At 46.4% G+C, this 20,443-nt stretch overlaps 1 protein-coding gene across 2 annotated transcripts in view; it reads right to left on the bottom strand.

Moving 5' to 3' along the window:
* Window positions 1–2,301: 2,301 nt before the first annotated feature.
* LOC140396194 (V-type proton ATPase subunit S1-like) overlaps window positions 2,302–20,443 on the bottom strand; it is a 72,348-nt gene continuing 54,206 nt past the window's right edge. For both annotated transcript variants that reach the window (XM_072484473.1, XM_072484474.1), the window contains exons 7-10: window positions 17,472–17,713; window positions 10,661–10,723; window positions 8,316–8,553; window positions 2,302–5,818 (exon numbers count right to left, since the gene is read on the bottom strand). In XM_072484473.1, the coding sequence (XP_072340574.1) occupies window positions 5,609–5,818; window positions 8,316–8,553; window positions 10,661–10,723; window positions 17,472–17,713 (753 nt within the window). In that variant the 3' untranslated portion in view covers window positions 2,302–5,608. The remainder of the gene's footprint in view (window positions 5,819–8,315; window positions 8,554–10,660; window positions 10,724–17,471; window positions 17,714–20,443) is intronic.

Here is a 20,443-nt window from a genome sequence, read left to right as displayed (position 1 = left end):
CCCCACAGCGGGTAGGAGAATGGCCGTTGGCCGCCGTGAATCCCGCCCCCGCCGGTTGCCGAAGTCTCCGGTACCGAATATTCGGCGGGGGCGGGAATCGGGCCGCGCCGGTTGGCCGGCCCCCCCCCGCTGGATTCTCCAGCCCGGATGGGCCGAAGTCCCGCCTATAAATTGCCTGTCCCGCCGGCGTAAATTAGAGTACCTATTTACCGGCAGGACAAGGCGGCGTGGGCGGGCTCTGGGGTCCTGGGGGGGGCGCGGGGCGATCTGACCCCGGTGACCTGGCCCGCAGTGACCTGGCCCGCGATCGGGGCCCACCGATCCGCGGGCGGGCCTGTGCCGTGGGGGCACTCTTTCCCTTCCGCCTCCGCCACGGTCTCCACCATGGCGGAGGCGGAAGAGACTCTCCCCACTGCGCATGCGCGGGAAACTTTCAGCGGCCGCTGACGCTCCCGCGCATGCGCCGCCCCGACATGTCATTTCCGCCCCAGCTGGCGGGGCGGAAATCCCTCCGGCGCCGGCCTAGCCCCTCAAAGTTGGGGCTCGGCCCCCAAAGATGCAGAGCATTCTGCACCTTTGGGGCGGCGCGATGCCCGTCTGATTGGCGCGGTTTTGGGCGCCAGTCGGTGGACATCGCGCCGTTGGGGGAGAATTTCGCCCCTCATTTTTGGTCTGCCTGGTGCTGTTCCTGACAGGCCCTCCTGCATTCCTCATTGAACGAGGGCTAATCCCCTGGCTTGGTGGTAATGGCAGAATCGGGAGTCTGCTGGGCTATGAGGTTACAGATTGTGGCTGAGTACAATTCTGCTTCTCCAGACATGAGTTGCTACATCTGTTCAAAATCTATCCCATGTTGGTTAGTGCCACACAACACAATCCTCAAAGTGAAAACTGCACTTCATCTCCCTCAGGATTGTGTGGTGGTCACTCCCTACTGATGGACAGATGCATTTGCAGCAGGCAGATTGGTACTCCCCAGGGCCTCCGCGATTCTCCACCTCCGATGGGCCGAATTCCCGGTGGCGTGGTTCACTTGTTCTTTTAAAAATCGTGGTGTGTGGCTACTGAGGGAGAGAGAAGGTGTCCAACATCGGCATAGCTTGCTGACAGTTGTGCCGCTGGCCAGAGGGCTTCTGCCAGGGCATGGGGGAATAGTGGGGGGTGGCCAGGAAGTGGGCTGTGGGGCCGGGGTGGACAGGCACAGAGCTCCATTGCTGCATCCAGCAAGGCACTCATGCAGCTGCGCACACCACTAACAGCCCACAGTGAACTTAGGGCCACAGGTCGTGTGGGTGTCCCCCCCAGGGCACCCCCCCTAGGTGACCTCTGGCCCCAGACGACCCATCAGCTATATGGGTATGCTCCAGCACAACCAGTGCCATTTTTTGGCTGGAGTGTGGGGGGAGTGTAATATGTATGTGCGGCTGCAGTTTGTCAGCCTCTCAAGTGTCGATCACGGACCCGGTGAATACTGCACCGTTTTTCATTGGAATCGATTGTGTTCCACGCGGCACCGGTGCCAGCCCCTTAATTGTAGTGGAATTGGTGCAGGTGTGTCGCTGATTTTTCTGTCGTGAAAGTTCACAGATTCTCCGTTGGCATCAACACTTTGTCTCAGGAATGGAGAATCCTGCCCAGGATTCTTTTGGTTTCCAAAACTACCCTGCAAATAATTTCTTTATATAGTAAGTGCTGTGAATGTGGTGGAAGTCAGAGGGGTTGAAGCAAATAGCCTTGGCATACTTCAGTGGAGTCTTAATATTTACACAAGGATCAAATTGAGGGACAAGATGGTATGATGAAATTAGCGGGGGACGAAACCCAGGTGGAATCTAAACACCGCACAGACCAATTGAGCCAAATGGCCTATTATTGTTCTGTACATTCCCTGTACTTCCACGTGACTGCAATGTTCAGGTTGTATCTTCACAATCACTTTAATAAAGAAACAGACATAGATCCTGGGAAGCGATAACACAGTGAGGCCAGCACGCACACATAGGAAAGCAGAGAATGATGAATTGGAACCGAATCAGCTTCTGCATCAGCGAAACGGGAAATCCATTTGCTCTGGGGAGGAGGGTGCCTAGTCCTCCAGTGTGATAGTTTTGATTTTGTTGTTATCTTAGATGTGGGTAGTGCAAAAGTTTTTTTTGCAAAGGATGATGTCATGGCTATGTTGGATTAATAATCTAAAAAGTGTGTTAAAATCCCACCATGGCTGTTTGAGTGCTTGAATTCAGTTTAAAGAACCTGAAAATAAAGAGTTGGCATTGGTAAAAATGATCACAGAGCCATTAGATGGTTGCATCAGTTTATTGTTGTTTATTTTCCCACACCTAGTGGTGCACAAGGCAGACTTTGTTACCACAGCAAGGTTTGTCCTGGAACAGGTCCCTCATCTGTCGCTAGAGGCTTATGACTTGTGGGGCTCCACTCCTCATCAAGCATGGCTGACCAGGAGTCTCTGCCACTCTTACCACCTGCCAGTGATGCGTGTTGAAAGGATTTTTTAGGTTGATACTCAAACTGTTTGGCCGTATTGTGAACACACCTTCCTTGGCCATCAAGTCATGAAGTGGGACTCAAACCCAGAGCTTCTGGCTCTGAGGCAGGGATGTGCCAAAAGGCCACCTTGCAGTGGTTTAACAAATTCCTCAGGGGGAGAAAACCTTCCATCCTATTTATAACTCTATTGATTGAGTTTTAACTATCTGATAACTAGCGATGGTCAATACATGCTGGTCTTGCGAATGAAGGACATCCCAAGAATTAATTTTTTAAAATATACTTACAATTATAATGGTTTTCTGAACAAATAAGGTATTAATAATCAATGTCAATCAGGGCTAATTGTTTCAATTCTGGAAATGACTGAAGATGGTTACACCTTATGCATTTCAGGTGGTATCACGAATTGCAGAGAAAAATCGTATGACATTTCTGCAATTATCAATATTTTCAACCATGACTTCTACTTTTCAAAATGGTAAAAGAACTCATCTGGCAATAGGATGATTTGGAAATCTAAGAGTGTCCGATTTTATTTTAACTGAAGTCACATAAATCTTTTCCCCGTAAATCAATATCAGCATGTTTATAGATTACCAGTCAGAATCAGAATAGAATAGAACATACAGTGCAGAAGGAGGCCATTCAGCCCATCGAGTCTGCATCTACCCACTTAAGCCCTCACTTCCACCCTCTCCCTCTAGGCCAATAACCCCTCCTAAGATTTTTGGACACTAAGGGCAATTTTAGCATGGTCAATCCACCTAACCTGCACGTCTTTGGACTGTGTGAGGAAACCGGAGCACCCGGAGGAAACCTACGCAGACACGGGGAGAACGTGCAGACTCCGCACAGCCAGTGACCCGGCAGGGAATTGAACCTGGGACCCCGGTGCTGTGAAGCCCTCAGTGCTAACCACTATGCTACCGTGCTGCCCCATAAAGTCGAAGCGTCTTCCGGAGGATCATACAATCATGACATTCCAAGTATGTTGCAGCTCCTGATTCCACAACCACCCATTTTAATTTCCCTACAGAAACAATTAAGGTTGCACCAACATTGAACTTTAATGGTCTTGAGCAACCCAGTTCCATAGTCGGGGCATATTAGTTTGTGGACACACTCCCAGCTTGCTACTTGCAAAAATAATGAGTAGAACTCAGAGGGACAAACGTCTTTCAAAATTGGCTTCAGATATGGACAGAGCAAAGTGAAACTTGGTATGGTCTATTTTTTCTTCAATGGTGTGACCATGGAGGCAGCACATCAAAGCTCTATCATCTATGAGTTACATTTATACAAGAATTGCAAACAGGCACTAACTTTTATCATGTTTCCTCCATTCTCCTGTAAATTAAAAATATCGTAATGTAGCAGAAAAATGAAATTACGGAGCGGCTAATTCTTACACTCTACATTGCTAAATGGTGACCTGAGAAAAATCAATGAGTTGAGATTATTCTGTGTCAAATTCTGCAGTCATATTGACAAATGGAGGCATGAATGTGATGCGTTTGCACAGATTATTTTGTTAACGTCACTACCAAAAACTAAACAGACAGGCGAATGTTCCATTTGTGCATTGAAAGTGTTGCAAAATGGCCTTGGTAGCTCTGCATTAACTTTTAGAGTCAGTGACCCTCTACCATTCAAATCTGGAACAGATTAGTTTTACACACAATGTGATGCTGGATTGTAATCAGAGATTGCACCCAATGATGCTTTTCTTCCTGAGCAAAGTTAAAGAAAAATAATTTGCCAGGCGGTGCTCCAACTAAATCTACATTGTCATTTTAAAACCTGTGCAAAAGATGTTAAAATAAATCATTCAGAGTCATCTTGGGCTGTTAAATTTTATCTGTTGGTGACAGGTTTTATTTTCTGGTAACCAACAAAAATTCGATGGCGCTTAAGACCATTATAGAATGAAATTTTAATTTCACCTGTTTGTAATGGATGTGAACCCAAATCCCAAGGGTGCGAAGATAGCAGTAACACAGTGCATCTGTTAATGCAAGTGAATCAATTGTCCAATTGGCATGTGGAAGACTGATTGATGGTTCCACTAGAATTTATTTAATAAGTTAATCCACTCTCAATCTGGGTTCTTACTTTGAAATGTTATACTTCAATTTTCTTTCATAAAAAGGAGTTTCCCCTGACTTTGGGCCATCTCTTATACCATCATCATGGCTAGTTTGAATTTAAGTTAATTTAACTTGTATCACTAAAATGCACACTAATTGGTGGTTTATATAAAACAATCCATCATGCCACGAGTATTGATCAGTTGTTCCACATCGTTTTTGTTTGGAATTTGTTTTCCCTATCCCTATGTATGGAAGGCTTGTGGCACAGTGGTAGCATCCCTGTCTCTGAGCCAGAAGCTCGAGCCCCATCCCAGGATGGCTAAGGAAAGTGAGTTCATAACACAGTCAAACTGGTTGAGTGCATCAACCGCAAATCCTTCCAAACACGCCAATGACTGGCGACAAGAACGAGAGAGACTCCTGGTCAGCCACTCTTGATGTGGAGTGGCCCCCCTCAACCTATAAAGCCCTGGCGACCTGTCCAGGAATTATTAGCCATGGAAACGAATGAAAGTCTGCCTTCGTGCACCCATAGGTGCGGGAAGAGAATTGGGAAATCCCCTATGTACAGATGGAACAAGATAAGACTTCAGGCTCTTTTCTCTAAGGCAGACCCAAATTAGCTTCAACAACCGCATTTCACTAGCATTTGTTCATGTGATTTTATCCTTTATCTTCTCCCTTCTTTCTTATATCCAAATTGTCTTCCTCTGTCAAACATTCCCACTACACCAGTGAACATATTTATGGCCTTTCACAATACTACTCTTTGATTGTTTGAAAACTGTAATGATTGAGCAATTTGAGTGTATTTTCCTCTGGTCAATTTTCTCTTGAGCTTCCAGTATAAACAAATGTTCAGGCTGAATCCAATGCTCCGAAATTATAACTAGCATCATCACTCTGTGAATGGTGAAATCTGTAAAATAATATGTTGCGTAAATTTGATTCAAGTAATGAGAAAGACTATTGAAGGACATGTGGTGGATTCAGCTCCAATCACAAACTCAGTCAGTCTGGGGGACTGTTAGAGCCTGGCCTTTGGGATCATCAAAACGGTCATTAGTTGTCAACTGCATGATCATGTGGATGCCATAGGTCAGGATGTACAAAAGAACCAGTGATGTCACTAGGGCCATCCAAATTGCACGAGTGAAGAAAGAGGTACAGTCACTTGCATAAGCAAATAGGTTGTTCTCCACATTGAAACCCTGAATCTGTTGAGGAGAAAAGAAAGATATTAAAAAACATTTGAAGCACCGATCAGTATTTTAGTCAAGACCAAGTTTAGAGCACATAGGCTTTCTTTGGCTTCTGTACAGATCAATGCAACACACCTTGTAATTTGTTCCATTGTCTTGGAAGCTTGATCTAGAATCGGCTTCACCTAAGGTGTTTCCATAACAAACTTTAGGCTTTCATCACCAGGTGTATTTTAAAATTGGACACAAACAAAAAACTATAAAACAGCAAAGTACTGCAGGTGTTGGAAATCTGAAATAAAAGTATAAAATGTTGGAAATACTGAGCAGGTCAGGCTGCAATTATGGAAAGAGAAACGGGGTTAACATTTCCATCGACATGAAATGTTGACCCTGTTTTACCTTCCACAGCTCCTGCCTGACCTGCTCAGTATTTCCAGCACTTGCGTTTCCAAGATTTTTGGTACACCAACCCCAAAATCACCATTCAATTTTGACCAATTCGACATCAGCTATAATTCAATCGAAACACTCAGCCTGGAGTCAGACTGTTGTAGGTACAAGACTCTCTTCAGAGATTTAAGTACATAATTGAAATGGACACTACAATGTAGCATGGAGGCTGTCCTGCTCTGTTGGAGGTGTCAGTTTTCCAATGGGATGCTAAATTGAGGCTCAATTGCTCCCTCAGGTAGACCGAAAAGATCATCTGGCACTATTCAAAGATCAATGGGAGAGTTTTCCCATTGTCCTGGTCTCCATGACCAACACCTTTCCCTCAACCAATGCTACTAAAAGAAACAGATCATTATTTGTATCATTGCTGTTAGTGGGACCTTGCTGTGAGCAAATTGGCTGCCTCATTTCCATCAATACAACGGTATAATATATTTCAAAGAGTACTTTCTTAACTGTGAAATGCTTTGGGACATCCCAAGGTTGTGAGATGTGCGACATAAGGTTCACTCTCTATAATTAAAGAGTTACTTCTTCAATTCTTCTTAAGTGGCAGAAACCAAATGCAGACATATGACAGTGAGATGTGCCTCACTCATGTATTAGGAAGCACATTCTGCCATGTTCTACTCCACATGGGACTGTGTAATGACAACCTCTGTTCACACCATGTGTGGAAGTGTCAGCAATGCACTAGCAGGTGCGTTACTGCACTTTTTGTTGAAGGTGGTTTAAAGATTCATTGTTCAGAGCAACTTGTTTACAGTTTCTCGGGTAACAAAAGGAAAACTCTGAAACCCGATGAGATCATTTGATGGCAGAGATGCAACCCGATCATTATTTCCCTCTCATGCTGCCTAATGACAGAGTGTCTTCCAAGGCAACTCACCCAACACAGCAAACTATTGTGGAACTAAGATTTCATTTAGTGTCTCCAATTGAAACTGTTGACAATGCCAAATATATACCATTTGTGCTGTGGGACTTGACCATCAGGTCTCAATTTTAGTTCTGGTCACAGAATTGGCTAAATCAATTGTTAATTTTCAAACTGAGATAGATAGACTTTTGTTAGCCAAGGGTACCAAATCATATGGGGCAAAGTTGGGTATGTTGAGTTAGATTGCACATCAATCTAACTCAACATAATGGTTGAATGGTGGAGCAGATTTATGGAACTAAATGGCTTAATCATGTTTCTATGTCAATAAACAAAACCGCTCAGCCTCTGCAGAAGAAAAATGCAATGCCCCTGGTGTTGGTAAATCTGCCCTGGGTCCAAACATGGCAATTGCATGAAGAACTGAGTTGCCAACACTCCCAGATTTGTCCTGGAGCTTCACAAGTCTGATTTCCAGGAGATGGGAACCAATGAAAAGAGGCATTGATTTGACGGGTCAGAGGAGTAGGACTTATCAACTGTAGAGAATCCGTAAAATCATTAAGTATTGAAATCAAATCTTGGACTTAGCCCACATGTTTCAGATCTTGAAACTCCATTCATTTCACTAAAATTGCTACCACATCTGCCCGATAGGTAGGTTCGCTTATTAAACAGATATTTCTGTCCAGCGTCACCACATTCAAGAAAAAGATTCTCTCGACCCAATTAGTGCACGATACATCTCAGGACAATTGTGCAGAAAATAATTAAACAGAGACAAAGGAAAAAGATCTAAAGCATGGTTACTAACACAGAGGTGTGAAAAATCGCTCATAGCCCATTGAAGTGACAGGCTCACAAGCCAGAGATTCCAAATACATAAGACTTAATATGCTGATAATTTTAATCATTATGATTCCAAATCAATTTGTTACTTTGTTTAAGAGGTATGAATATTTCAAGTCCTGAAGCAGAGTTTCCCTCCATAGACTGAACTGCTGGCTTTTTCCAGCATTTTATATTTCAGATTTCCGACACCGCAGTACTTTGCTTTTATTTATATGAATGATGTAAGGTTTGTTAGAAGGTAACTATCTTCATATTTCTCACATCGATCATTAAATCAACAACTGCATTTGTTAATAATAAATTTGTTCAGTGTCACCTATTTACCTGAAATTCAGAGATGGCGATGGTCCAGGCTTCAGCTGCCTTGTTTGCAGGAATAAATGTTGCACCGTAAAGCCTACTGGTCCCCACTAACTGACAGTGGAAGGAATACTCCTGAGGTGCTGAGACTCCGGACACATTAAACATTGCGACGTTTTGCTCGTCCTGCACAATTTCAACAAAATCCAACCTGAACCAGTTTCGAGCTGATCCAGCGTAGAACTTGTTCCTCATTAAAAACCTTTGAAGGAAAACAAAACGGTTTTATTTCGGCAATGTCTTATCACTTGGTAAATTATTTGTTCAAAGTTGAAGGGTCAATAGCAAGGAGGCAGAATGTTTAGGTGAAAGACAGGAAGTTCAGAGGGGATTTGAGGAAAAGTACTTTTTGCACAGAGGTGGGAATCTGGAATGCACTGCCTGGGAAGGTAGTCGAGGCAGGAAACCTCACAACCTTCAAAACGCACGTGAAATGTCATAACATTCAAGGCTACGGGCCAAGTGCTGGGAAGTAGGATTACTGTAGTTCAGAGTAGCTTTTTTTGTCGGTGCAGGCCTGATGGACCGAAGGGCCTTTTTTGTGCTGTATGATTCTATAATTCTGTTTTTCTGTAATATGCTCCCCCAAAATATCTTGTTCATGTGACAGATTTATCATTGGATTGTTAGGCTCTCTTGACAATTTTTCTTCAAATGACAATAAAAACAGAGAAGAAATTAGCAGATAAGAAATAGTCATGGGTGAGGAGCAGAGGAAAGGCAGAGAAATAGCAGCAAAAAGGCACAAGCAATAGTTAAGCAATAGTTAAGAAAGGACCGCATTCATCAATTTACTATGCACAACTCTGTTGTATAATACAAAATACAAATATTATAAAAAATTAGTGCCAGACAATACCAAACAACCCTCTATCATCTCCATGAGAAAATATCATTGTTTTAAAAAATTGTGCCCTATAGCTCTTTCTGCTCTGGACATCAGGGGCGTCATTCTCCGACCCGGCGGGGGGTCGGAGAATGGCCGTTGGCCACCGTGAATCCCGCCCCCGCCCCCGCCGAAGTCTCCGGTACCGGAGATTGGGCGGGGGCGGGAATCGGGCCGCGCCGGTTGGCGGGACCCCCCGCTCAATTCTGCGGCCTGGATGGGCCGAAGTCCCGCCCAGAAATTGCCTGTCCCGCCGGCGTAAATCAAAGCTGGTATTTACCAGCGGGACCAGGCGGCGTGGGCGGGCTCCGGGGTCCTGGGGGGGGCGCGGGGTGATCTGACCCCGGGGGTGCCCCCACAGTGGCCTGGCCCGCGATCGGGTCCCACCGATCCGCGGTCGGGCCTGTGCCGTGGAGGCACTCTTTCCCTTCCGCCTCCGCCACGGCCTCCACCATGGCGGAGGCGGAAGAGACTCTCCCCACTGCGCATGCGCGGGAAACTGTCGGCGCCCGCTGATGCTCCCGTGCATGCGCCGCATTTCCGCGCCAGCTGGCGGGGCACCAAACGCCATTTCCGCCAGCTGGCGGGGCAACAAACGCCATTTCCGCCAGCTGGCGGGGCGGAAATCCCTCCGGCGCCGGCCTAGCCCCTCAATATTGGGGCTCGGCCCCCAAAGATGCGGACCATTCTGGTCTGATTGCCCGTCTGATTGGCGCCGTTTTTGGCGCCTGTCGGCGGACATCGCGCCATTGGAGGAGAATTTCGCCCCAGTTCCTGTTATTTGAGAGTCGCTGCTGTCGGCATTGCAGAGTGACACAATTCAGTGCCATCCTTTTCTAACCTGCCCACCTTCCTACTGCTCAAGAGGTATCATTTAGGTTGTGGGTATTGGCTCCAGCTCCAGCCTTGCTACTCAAAGTTGTTCCTTCTCCCACCTCTAGTTCCAGAGGTTTCTAGCCACATTCTCCTCCCAACTGTTTCCAGTTGGATCACTTGAATAATTGCCCAATCCTCTCAAAGACCTCCACAAAAAAGTTACTTCTCAGAGCCTGGTGGATGAGAATTCTGATTAGTTTGGCCCATGTCTCCTGCTTGCTTCTCAGAATTGAAATTCAGACCATCTCTCCCACTTAGAGATTTTTATTGGTGCAATCAGCACGCTCCATAATGCTCTCCTGTTGAAACCTAATCCACCTTCTTCAGGGCCTACACAGCCTGCTCTTTGCTACCCAGCTCCCCGGCAACCCAGCTTCACCAGAAGCTGCTATCGAACCAGGGACGCATTAATGTCAGAAGCCAGTCACCACTTTATGTCTGGTGTCGGCCTAGTTTAAGTTATTATTGTATTAAAGAGTTTTTGAAAACCTTTTGATTGCATGAAAGCAAATCCTGACACCTAATCAGAAATGGCAGCTAGGCTTACCTGATTTCCAGAGTGTTAACACGGATACTTGGATTTTGTTGTAGTGCATACTTGAGGGATAACCTAAAGTAAGGTACATAAAAATATGAGGTGTCTTTGTCAAAGCAATTTTTAAAACTGAAGTTCAAAAATCTGAGCTACAAATTTGAAAGCACATGATAAGCACAGTTTGGATACCTCTAGAATGGCTAATGACTTATAAAATCAGAAATTTGGGAAATGGGAATAAAAATATTATTGAAAAGTAATATTTGATAAATAGCTATATGTGTCCAAGCCTCACTTCAGGACTGGAGAACATCAAATCTAGGTTTATAATTCAGTTCAGGTCTGAGAAATCACAACAATGACATTAGCAACATTACACAGTGCCCAAGAAGAAGATAAACATTCTTGGGCATTTCAAAAAAGAGAAAGCTAGCAAAGTGCGCTCTATGGCTGCTGTGATATTATGCACCACATTCAGAGTAAAGTTCAGTTCAGTCGCATTGTGGGTCAACATTAAAAAGACAATAAACAACATAACAGGCTACAAAGCGAAGCCGAGCAGTATCTCTGGCAGCAGCGCACTCCTCCCCGATGAACTCAATGCATTCTATGCTCGGTTCGAGCAGGTAACCAACAATCCGCTGTCGAGTGCCCCAGCAGCCCATAATTCACCCATACCCACCATCACAGCTTCCGAAGTCAGATCGGCCTTCCTGAAAGTGAACCCTCGGAAGGCGACGGGCCCGGACGGGATCCCTGGTCGTGCACTCAGAGCCTGCGCGAACCAGCTGGCAGAGGTATTCGCAGACATCTTTAACCTATCCCTACTCCACTCCGAGGACCCCATCTGCTTCAAGAAGACCACCATCATACCGGTACCAAAGAAGAACCAGGCAACGTGCCTCAATGACTACCGTCCGTTGGCCCTGACTTCAGTCGTAATGAAGTGCTTCGCGAGGTTGATCATGAAGCGCATCACCTCCATACTCCCAGAACGCCTTGATCCACTGCAATTCGCATATCGTTGCAATCATTCCACATCAGACGCCATTTCCCTGGCCGTACACTCATCCCTAGAGCATCTCGAAAACAAAGACTCCTACATTAGACTCCTATTTATTGACTACAGCTCCGCCTTCAACGCCATAATCCCAGCCAAGCTCATATCAAAGCTCCAAAACCTAGGACTTAGCTCCTCACTCTGCAACTGGATCCTCGATTTTCTGACCAACAGACCACAATCAGTAAGAATGAACAACAACACCTCCTCCACAATAGTCCTCAATACCGGGGCCCCGCAAGGCTGCGTACTTAGCCCCCTACTCTACTCCCTGTACACACACGACTGTGTGGCAAAACTTGGTTCCAACTCCATCTAAGTTTGCTGACGATACTACCATAGTGGGCCGGATCTCAAATAACGACGAGTCAGAATACAGGAGGGAGATAGAGAACCTAGTGGAGTGGTGTAGCGACAACAACCTCTCCCTCAATGCCAGCAAAACTAAAGAGCTGGTCATTGACTTCAGGAAGCAAAGTACTGTACACACCCCTGTAAGCATCAATGGGCCGAGGTGGAGATGGTTAGCAGTTTCAAATTCCTAGGGGTGCCATCTCCAAAAATCTGTCCTGATCCACCCACGTCGACACTACCACCAAGAAAGCACAACAGCGCCTATACTTCCTCAGGAAACTAAGGAAATGCGGCATGTCCACATTAACCCTTACCAACTTTTACAGATGGACCATAGAAAGCATCCTATCGGGCTGCATCACAGCCTGGTACGGCAATTGCTTGGCCCAGGACCGCAAGAAACTTCAGAGAGTCGTGAACACCGCCCAGTCCATCACACGAACCTGACTCCCATCCATTGACTCCATCTACACCTCCCGCTGCCTGGGGAAAGCGGGCAGCATAATCAAAGATCCCTCCCACCCGGCTTACTCACTCTTCCACCTTCTTCCATCGGGCAGGAGATACAGAAGTCTGAGAACACGCACGAACAGACTCAAAAACAGCTTCTTCCCCACTGTCACCAGACTCCTAAATGACCCTCTTATGGACTGATCTCATTAACACTACACCCTGTATGCTTCATCCGATGCCAGTGCTTATGTAGTTACATTGTATATCTTGTGTTGCCCTATTATGTATTTTCTTTTGTTCCCTTTTCTTCCCATGTACTTAATGATCAGTTGAGCTGCTCGCAGAAAAATACTTTTCACTGTACCTCGCTACACGTGACAATAAACAAATCCAATCCAATCCAATCCAGTGCACGCACTACACTTACCTCACCAACCTTGTGCATACCAGATATTCAGGGCAGCAGATTAACACAGTGGTTAGCGCTGCTACCTCACAGCACCAGGAACCCGGATTCAATTCCGACCTTGGGTGATTGCCTGTGTGGAGTTTGCACGTTTTCCCCATTTCCGTGTGGGTTTCTTCCCACAGTGCCAAGATGTCCAGGTTAGTTAAATTACACGATAGTCTCCAAAAAATGTGTAGCTCAGTTGGCAGGGAGAGCACGTTTTCGTAAGGTTGGTGGAAACTCGATGGGCCAAATGGCCTCAAACTGCACTGTGGGGATTCTGTGACTGCTATATGTGTTCCTGGTTTAGTCCCAGATTCTGAGTGTAGGCTGGAATTCTCTGGTCATTGTGATTAATTTTCCCACCGGCAGAGCATTCCCGCCCACGGGTTTCCCGGCAGCGTGGGATGGTTTTGATGTAAAATCCCATTGACAAATAGAATCACGCTGCCAGCGAACGGCGCACTGTTGAGAAACCCGAGACTCGCAGACCGGAGAATCCCGCCCAGTATTCAAATGTTAATTCCTGCTGCTCTGATGCTGGTCTTTGGTGCAGCGGAGCCCTCAACCACAAAATAATCCTTTCTCTTAGGATATATTTCAACTGGACTTCCAAACTCATTCAACAAATTGGGTCAGTTCCTCCCACTTTGGTGCAGCATAACGTTAAGGGCGATCAGTGATCTTTTGAGTGCCGGCATCTATTCAGTAGTATTTCACTTTGCAATACTCTCAGTGGGACAGTCGAGTATAGAGTGAACCACCCTCACACTATTCAGCAAAGTCAGCCTGTGGCTCCCCAGATGTTCAGAATCTGTGCGAGGTGTGTACTATCTATCCAAAAGTGAATAACAATTGCACTTCATCGATTGTATATTCTCATTTGCTGGTGACATAACCCCTATGTTGATTTCCATCACAAATACCCCAAAGTGTGAGGTTATTCACTTTGGAAGCAAAAACAGGAAGGCAGATTACTACCTGAATGGTTGTAAATTGGGAGAGGGGAGTGTGCAGCGGGACCTGGGTGTCCTTGTCCTGGGCACCAGTTGCTGAAGGTAATCATGTAGGTGCAGCAGACGGTAAAGAAGGCAAATGGTATGTTGGCCTTCATTGCGAGAGGTTTCGAGTATAGAAGCAGGGATGTATTGCTGCAATTGTACAGGGCCTTGGTGAGGCCACACCTGGAGTAGTGTGTGCAGTTTTGGTCTCCTTCTCTGAGGAAGGATGTTCTTGCTCTCGAGGGAGTGCAGCGAAGGTTTACCAGACTGATTCCAGGGATGGCGGGACTGTCATATGAGGAGATATTGACTAGGTTGGGATTGTTCTCGCTGGAGTTCAGAAGAATGAGGGGAGATCTCATCGAGTCTTAGAAAATTCTAACAGGGTAGATGAAGGGAAGAAGTTTCCAATGCTGGGTGTGTCCAGAACCATGGATCACAGCCTGAGGATTCAGGGTAAACCATTTCGGACAGATATACAGAGACATTTCTTCACCCAAAGAATGGTGAGACTGTGGAATTCATTACCACAGGAAATAGTTGATACTAAAACATTGAATATATTCAAGAGGCGGCTGGATATAGCACTTGGGGAGAATGGGATCAAAGGCTATGGGGAGAAAGCAGGATTAGACTATTGAGTTGGATGATCAGCCATGATCGTGATGAATGGCGGAGCTACTCCAAGGGCCAAAAGGCCTCCTCCTGCTCCTATCTTCTATGTATCTATGTATGTAAAGAAGAAGTGAGTTGGGTTTTGACCACAGTGATTGCTGGAATGGTTCTGGGTGGGGTTCTGGCCACAAAATTAGGTTGGACAAGCTGGGGTGGTTCAGCTTCGGTCAAAGGAGATTGAGGGGAGATCTGATAGAGGTGTACAAGATTATGACAGGTTTGTATAAGTGGACAAGAAAAATCTGTTCCCATTAGCTGGTGATACAAGGACATGGAGGAGTGGGGGGGGGAGCACAGGTTTAAGGTTTTGTGCATCGGCCATCAGCTGGGATTCTCCATTCTCGCCCGCTGCAATCGGAAATCCCGATCGGGCAGAGGATGGAGCGTTTGCAGAAAACAGGATCGCGCCAGGCATCAGACCCATTCCCATTCTTCATTCCCCTGCCACAGGCCATAGTGGGCTACTAGCCCCACACTGGTGGGAAAATGCAAAATAGTGATCGGCATGCATTAGCATGCAATTAACATGCTGAAAGCCGGATTCTCCCTCCGCCCACCTCCCCTAGCTGGTGTGTTTGGTGTTCAATGTCTAGCATGGAAACGACTTATAACTTGTCCAAACCAGGATCTTTATTAAATCACACGTGGTAAGATAACGATCTGACACAGAGCAAGTTACCATGGAGTTTAGTTATATCCACGGAACTGCCCCTATGCACAACTGTACTCCTATAAATCTTATAACCATCTGGGGATCACTGGACGTGCCCACACTTATATCTGAGTGCCTGGTCACATGATCACTGTCTCAAGACTGCATGATGGATCTGTACCGGCACCTGCTGGTCAGAGATCGCTCCACCAGCTATCTACAAATTGCTTACAGGCATATCACCACACCCACGTGTTGGTCTGACCCCCGCAGCAGGAAGTTCACTGGGCTGGCTTTTGTGTAATTATGGCCAAGCACAGCCCTGGCGAGGTGGACCCTGAGGAGGGTCAAGAGGGGTCAGTCCATCAGGTAATGTGCCACGCTGCTGCTGCCAGGCTGCAGAGGGTGGGTCCCCCAAGAGTCTTGGGGATTGGGTGGGTGGGGTCCAGCTGGGGGTGAGGGACTGATCCGGGGAACCCCCACTGGCATGGAGGTCCCGTGTCTGGTCTGTCCCATCCCTGGGCAACCTGAACATCGCCCTTGACACAGTGATCTCAGGCAGCTCTCTGCTCAACCTCATCGTTTTGGTCAGATGTTTTAAACTCCGAAGTTGTCTCCTCACCTTGCTCTGCCTGACAGCTGATGAGCAGTCCAGGTAGTTCAGTGACGAATCAATGCAAGACCACTTTCCCTTTCCTAACATCTGCGCCTTCAGATAAATGCCTTTATAACAGCAGCTGTTACAAGAATCAGTTGTTACCTCGAAAGGTCACAACACTTAAAAAAGCTTCATTCCTCTGACACCCATTGAAATGCTCAGCATCCATTCAAATTCACAGAGTAATACATTTCACTAGCCAGTGATTGATGATTTTATTGGACAGCACACAGCTTCTTAGGGGATTTGTTTATTTATCTTCCCTGCAAGCCTGACTGCATCTCAAGTACCCTCCATTGATCCTAACCACAATGCTTTGATATGACAGCACCTGACCACATCAAGGCAGCTGAGTGCTTTCTGGTCTGAAACCATTAAGCTGTCAATCACAGGCTAGGGTGATCGTCAGGTTGTCCAGGGTTGGAAGGGGCAGACCAGACATGGGCCGCCATCCTGGGATGGGGGAGGCCCGGAGTAAACCCTTCACCCACAGCCTGAGCCCACCCAACCCCCACGACCCTTAGGAACCTTCCCTCTGCAAACTGGCAGCAGCAGAGGGGCACATTACCTATGGACTGACCCCTTTTGGGGTCCACCGCACCAGGGATGGGCTTCACTGCCAGGCTGTCAGGGGGCAGTGAACCATTGGCAATGCTGATGGTGGGGACTGAAGAAGGTGGCTGAAGTGGGTGGCTGAAGGGGTTGATGATGGATGGGTGGAAGGGGTGACCAGGTGCTGAGGGGGCTGAGACAGGGCTGAGGCTGGGGATGGGAAGCTGAGGGAATCGTGTGGGGGGAGGGGGGGTCACACTGATTCATGTGTGGTGGGAGAGTGGGAGGTGACCCATAATTTCCATGGTGAGGGAAGAGAGTGCGTTCCCTGATAAGGGGTTAGGGGTGCTCTTCCTATCAGTGGGGGAGGGGGGGGGGGGTTCATGATGTGTGGTTGGGGGAGGGGCCCACTGCTGGATACTGGGATTGGGCCACACACTCAAAATGGCAGCCCAATACCAGAATTTGAATGAAATCTAACTTGGTCTCCACCATGCATAAATTTGCATGGATAAGGACTGTGACTCACACCTGGGCACTGTTCCTCGCACCAGAGAAGACCAGTCTCATTCTCCGCTGATGAGAGACTCCATAACGGAGAATCCCAGCCGATAGCTCCACAGAGAGCCAGAATAGCCTAAATGGCCTCTGTCTGTGCCATAAATGATTCTACGTTACAATATGAGGTTGATGTGTAGGGGAACAGCATACCTTCGAGATATTACCAAAATATGAGGTTCAATATAAAATGAATAAGAAATGAAATCTTCTCTCATCCCCACTCATTCCTTTAAGTCATCAGCTGCTACAAATCTATATCCATGTAGGTAAAAATAAGCTTCAGATCATTACAAAGTTGATCAGGAACATGTTTCCAAACATGTATATGGCCTTACATTGGGAAAAAAATTCAGCGGCTCCGACTGAAGAAACTATGTTTAACTTTAGTACTGCCATTTCTTCAACTTACGTGGTATTAGTGGTTGAACATACGGAGCCACTGGAGTCCACGGAATTGGAAATAAAAGTTTCATTAGTCAAGTTGATTAATGTTCCATTGGCTGTTAGCAGCAGACTGGTAGCATGAAAGAGAATGCATGTGTTTGTGCCATTAGTCACATTCAGGGGTGCGTATGGAACAGGGCTTATTGAATCTGTGGTCATTAACCTCCGTCCAGTTTGAAACATTCCATCATTAGACTTTCTAATAACCTGAAAGAGTAAAGAGATCATGTCTGATAAAGCAATTTGATGACAAACAGTAGCAGCCATTGACGCTAACAAATGACTCACTCTCCCGTGTACCAGCCATCGATATCTGGATCCTTACTTTGGCTAAATAAGCTATCATTGCCATACTGCATAGTCTTACTTCATGATCCGCGGGATGAAGTTTGTGGCCGCTCTCCTGGCTTATTTGAAGGGGGTGTGGTACATGAAATGAAGCGTGTGGCCGGCCCACCACCTTCCCCACTTTCGGGCTCAAGCCACCTCCATCACAATTCATTGGTCTGCAGGCGAAGATAGGGGAATGGTGAACAGCTCAGTAGCTTTAACTGCATGAGCTATTGGTGGGCAAGAGGGGCTAGTAACTCCTTTGAGGGAGTCCCTTGTGTCCATTTCTGAAGAGGCTCAGTTCGGAGGTTGAGGCCAGAAATCCGGAGCTCTAACGGTAATTGCCACTCCTTGGAAGATTCAGCCCAAGATTGTGGATCTTAATCTGTCATAGAATCCCAACATTGCAGAAGGAGTCCATCCGGCCCATCAAAACTGCACTGACCCTCCAGAAGACACCCCACCTAGGCCCACTCCTCCAACCTATCCACATGACCCCACCTAACCTGCACATTTTAGAACACTAAGGGGCAATTTAGCACGGCCAATCCACCTAACCTGTACATCTTTGGACTGTGGAAGGAAACCGGAGCACCCGGAGGAAACCCACGCAGGCACAGGGAGAACGTCCACACAGATGTCCAAGATCGGAATCGAACAGTGCTAACCACTGTGACACCGTGCCGCCAGATTTCTAAAACAGATGTTGAAGTTTAATTTCTCCCCTTTTGTGTGTTTTTTTCTAAAGATGCTGTGGTGCAAGTTAGTCTGTTGGACACCTGTCACATTGGAAGCTGGAATACAGCCAACACCAATGATCATCAGCTGTCATTTTGCCCACGATGGAGCAGTTATTAATTATGGTTTCAAACTAGAAATCAGAAACCAAGACCAGGATGAATGCTGATCACAGATGGCAAAGGAGTGATTATCTTTTAAGTGTGATGTCTGATCCACATTTGAACAACATGTTATGTTATAGCTGCAGCATTTTTACTGATCGGTAAAAAATATCGTGCAGGCCCAAAAAAGCTTTCGTAAAGGGCTCCAAAGCTTGCGCGATAGATTGCAATGGAAACAGAATGCCATTTGGCACTGATAACAAACAAAAACAATTTTGAATTCAAAAGATGTGGATAATGCAATGACCAGCTGTGAGGCAGATTCCCAGGGTTGGTGGACTGATTTAGAAAGAAACGTGAGAAATTTGGCCTCCTCAGCTTTGAAAGGACATGATCGAGAGGCAGTTTTTTTTGGCATTAATTCAGGTAGAAAAGGTAAACCCTATCTACTGCTTCAGGAGGATACAGTTAAAAATGGTAATAAGATGACAGGAAATAGAAGCAGGTGAAGGCAATTTGACCCAACAATCCTGTTCGGCCATTCGCTAAGATCACGGATGATTAGATTGTGCCATTAACTCCATTTTCTGGACTGAGTCCAATAACCCTTAACTCCCTTGTTGATAAAAAAATCTGTCCAACTCAATCTTGAACACTCAGTTATTTTTATTTGTGCTGCCATTTAATTTTCTTGGAAGGAATTCTGCATGCATTCCAGATGAGAAGCCTTTAATTCTGTCTCCAGGCAATTTCTCCCTCCTCTGACTTTATTTATTGGTGCTGTCTTAAATATTTACACTCTGTACCTTCCCGGCACGCTCTGCTTATCATTACTCTCATTGTTGCCCTGCACTATTGCCTTATTCTTTGTCCATAACTTTCCAAATCTCTCCTCGCATGACTACCCTCCCCCCACCCCGCCCCCACCCCTTGCCCTCTACTTTCTCTACTTAGTTTGAAGCCCTCTCTGCAGCCCTAGTTATACAATTTGCCATACACTGGTCCCAGTGTGGTTTAGGTGGAGGCCATCGCAATGATGTGGCACCCTCTTTTCCCATTGCCAGTGCCAGCACCTTATGAATCAAAATCCATTCCTCCCAAGCCGATCTTTAAACCACAATTTCAATTCGCTAACCTTATTTATCCTTTGCCAATTTGTTCGTGACTCAGGTAGTAATCCAGAGATTACCACCTTTGTGGTTCTGCTGTTTAATTTAATCCCTAGCTGCACGTACTCCCTCTTTCTTAATTCTCGCTATATCATTTTACCCACATTGGGCCATGACAACTGGATCCTTCCCCTCGCAAAGTTCCCCTTTAGCCCTGACAAGATGTCCTTAACCCTGGCACTAGGCGGGCAACACAGCCATTAGGACTGACCCCCTTGGCTGCTGAAAACAGTATTCACCCAGTACCTGTGTTGCTCCCGACCAAAACTATGTTCCTTTTTACTTTCCCCAATTGAATGCCTCCCTGCACCATGGTGCTGTGGTCAGTTTACTCGCCCATCCTGCAGTCCCTGTTATTGTCCACACAAACGTGTTGGACAATTGCAAGGGCTGAGGCTCCTCAATTGCCACCTCCTGGATCCCCATACCTGCCTTACTCAGAGTCATACCATCTTGAACCTGAGCATGAACTAAATCTTGCTTAACAGGTGTGACTGCCTCCTGGAACAAAGGATCCAGGCCATTTTCTCCCTCCCTGATTCACCACAGTGCTCAAAGCTCGGACTCAGGATCATCAACCCGGAGCCAATGTTCCT

The sequence above is a fragment of the Scyliorhinus torazame genome, chromosome 19 (assembly GCF_047496885.1).
Source record: "Scyliorhinus torazame isolate Kashiwa2021f chromosome 19, sScyTor2.1, whole genome shotgun sequence".
NCBI classification, from domain to species: Eukaryota; Metazoa; Chordata; class Chondrichthyes; order Carcharhiniformes; family Scyliorhinidae; genus Scyliorhinus; species Scyliorhinus torazame.
The sequence above is the reverse complement of the archived record's forward strand: the minus strand, read 5'-3'. Positions and strand labels throughout refer to the sequence as shown.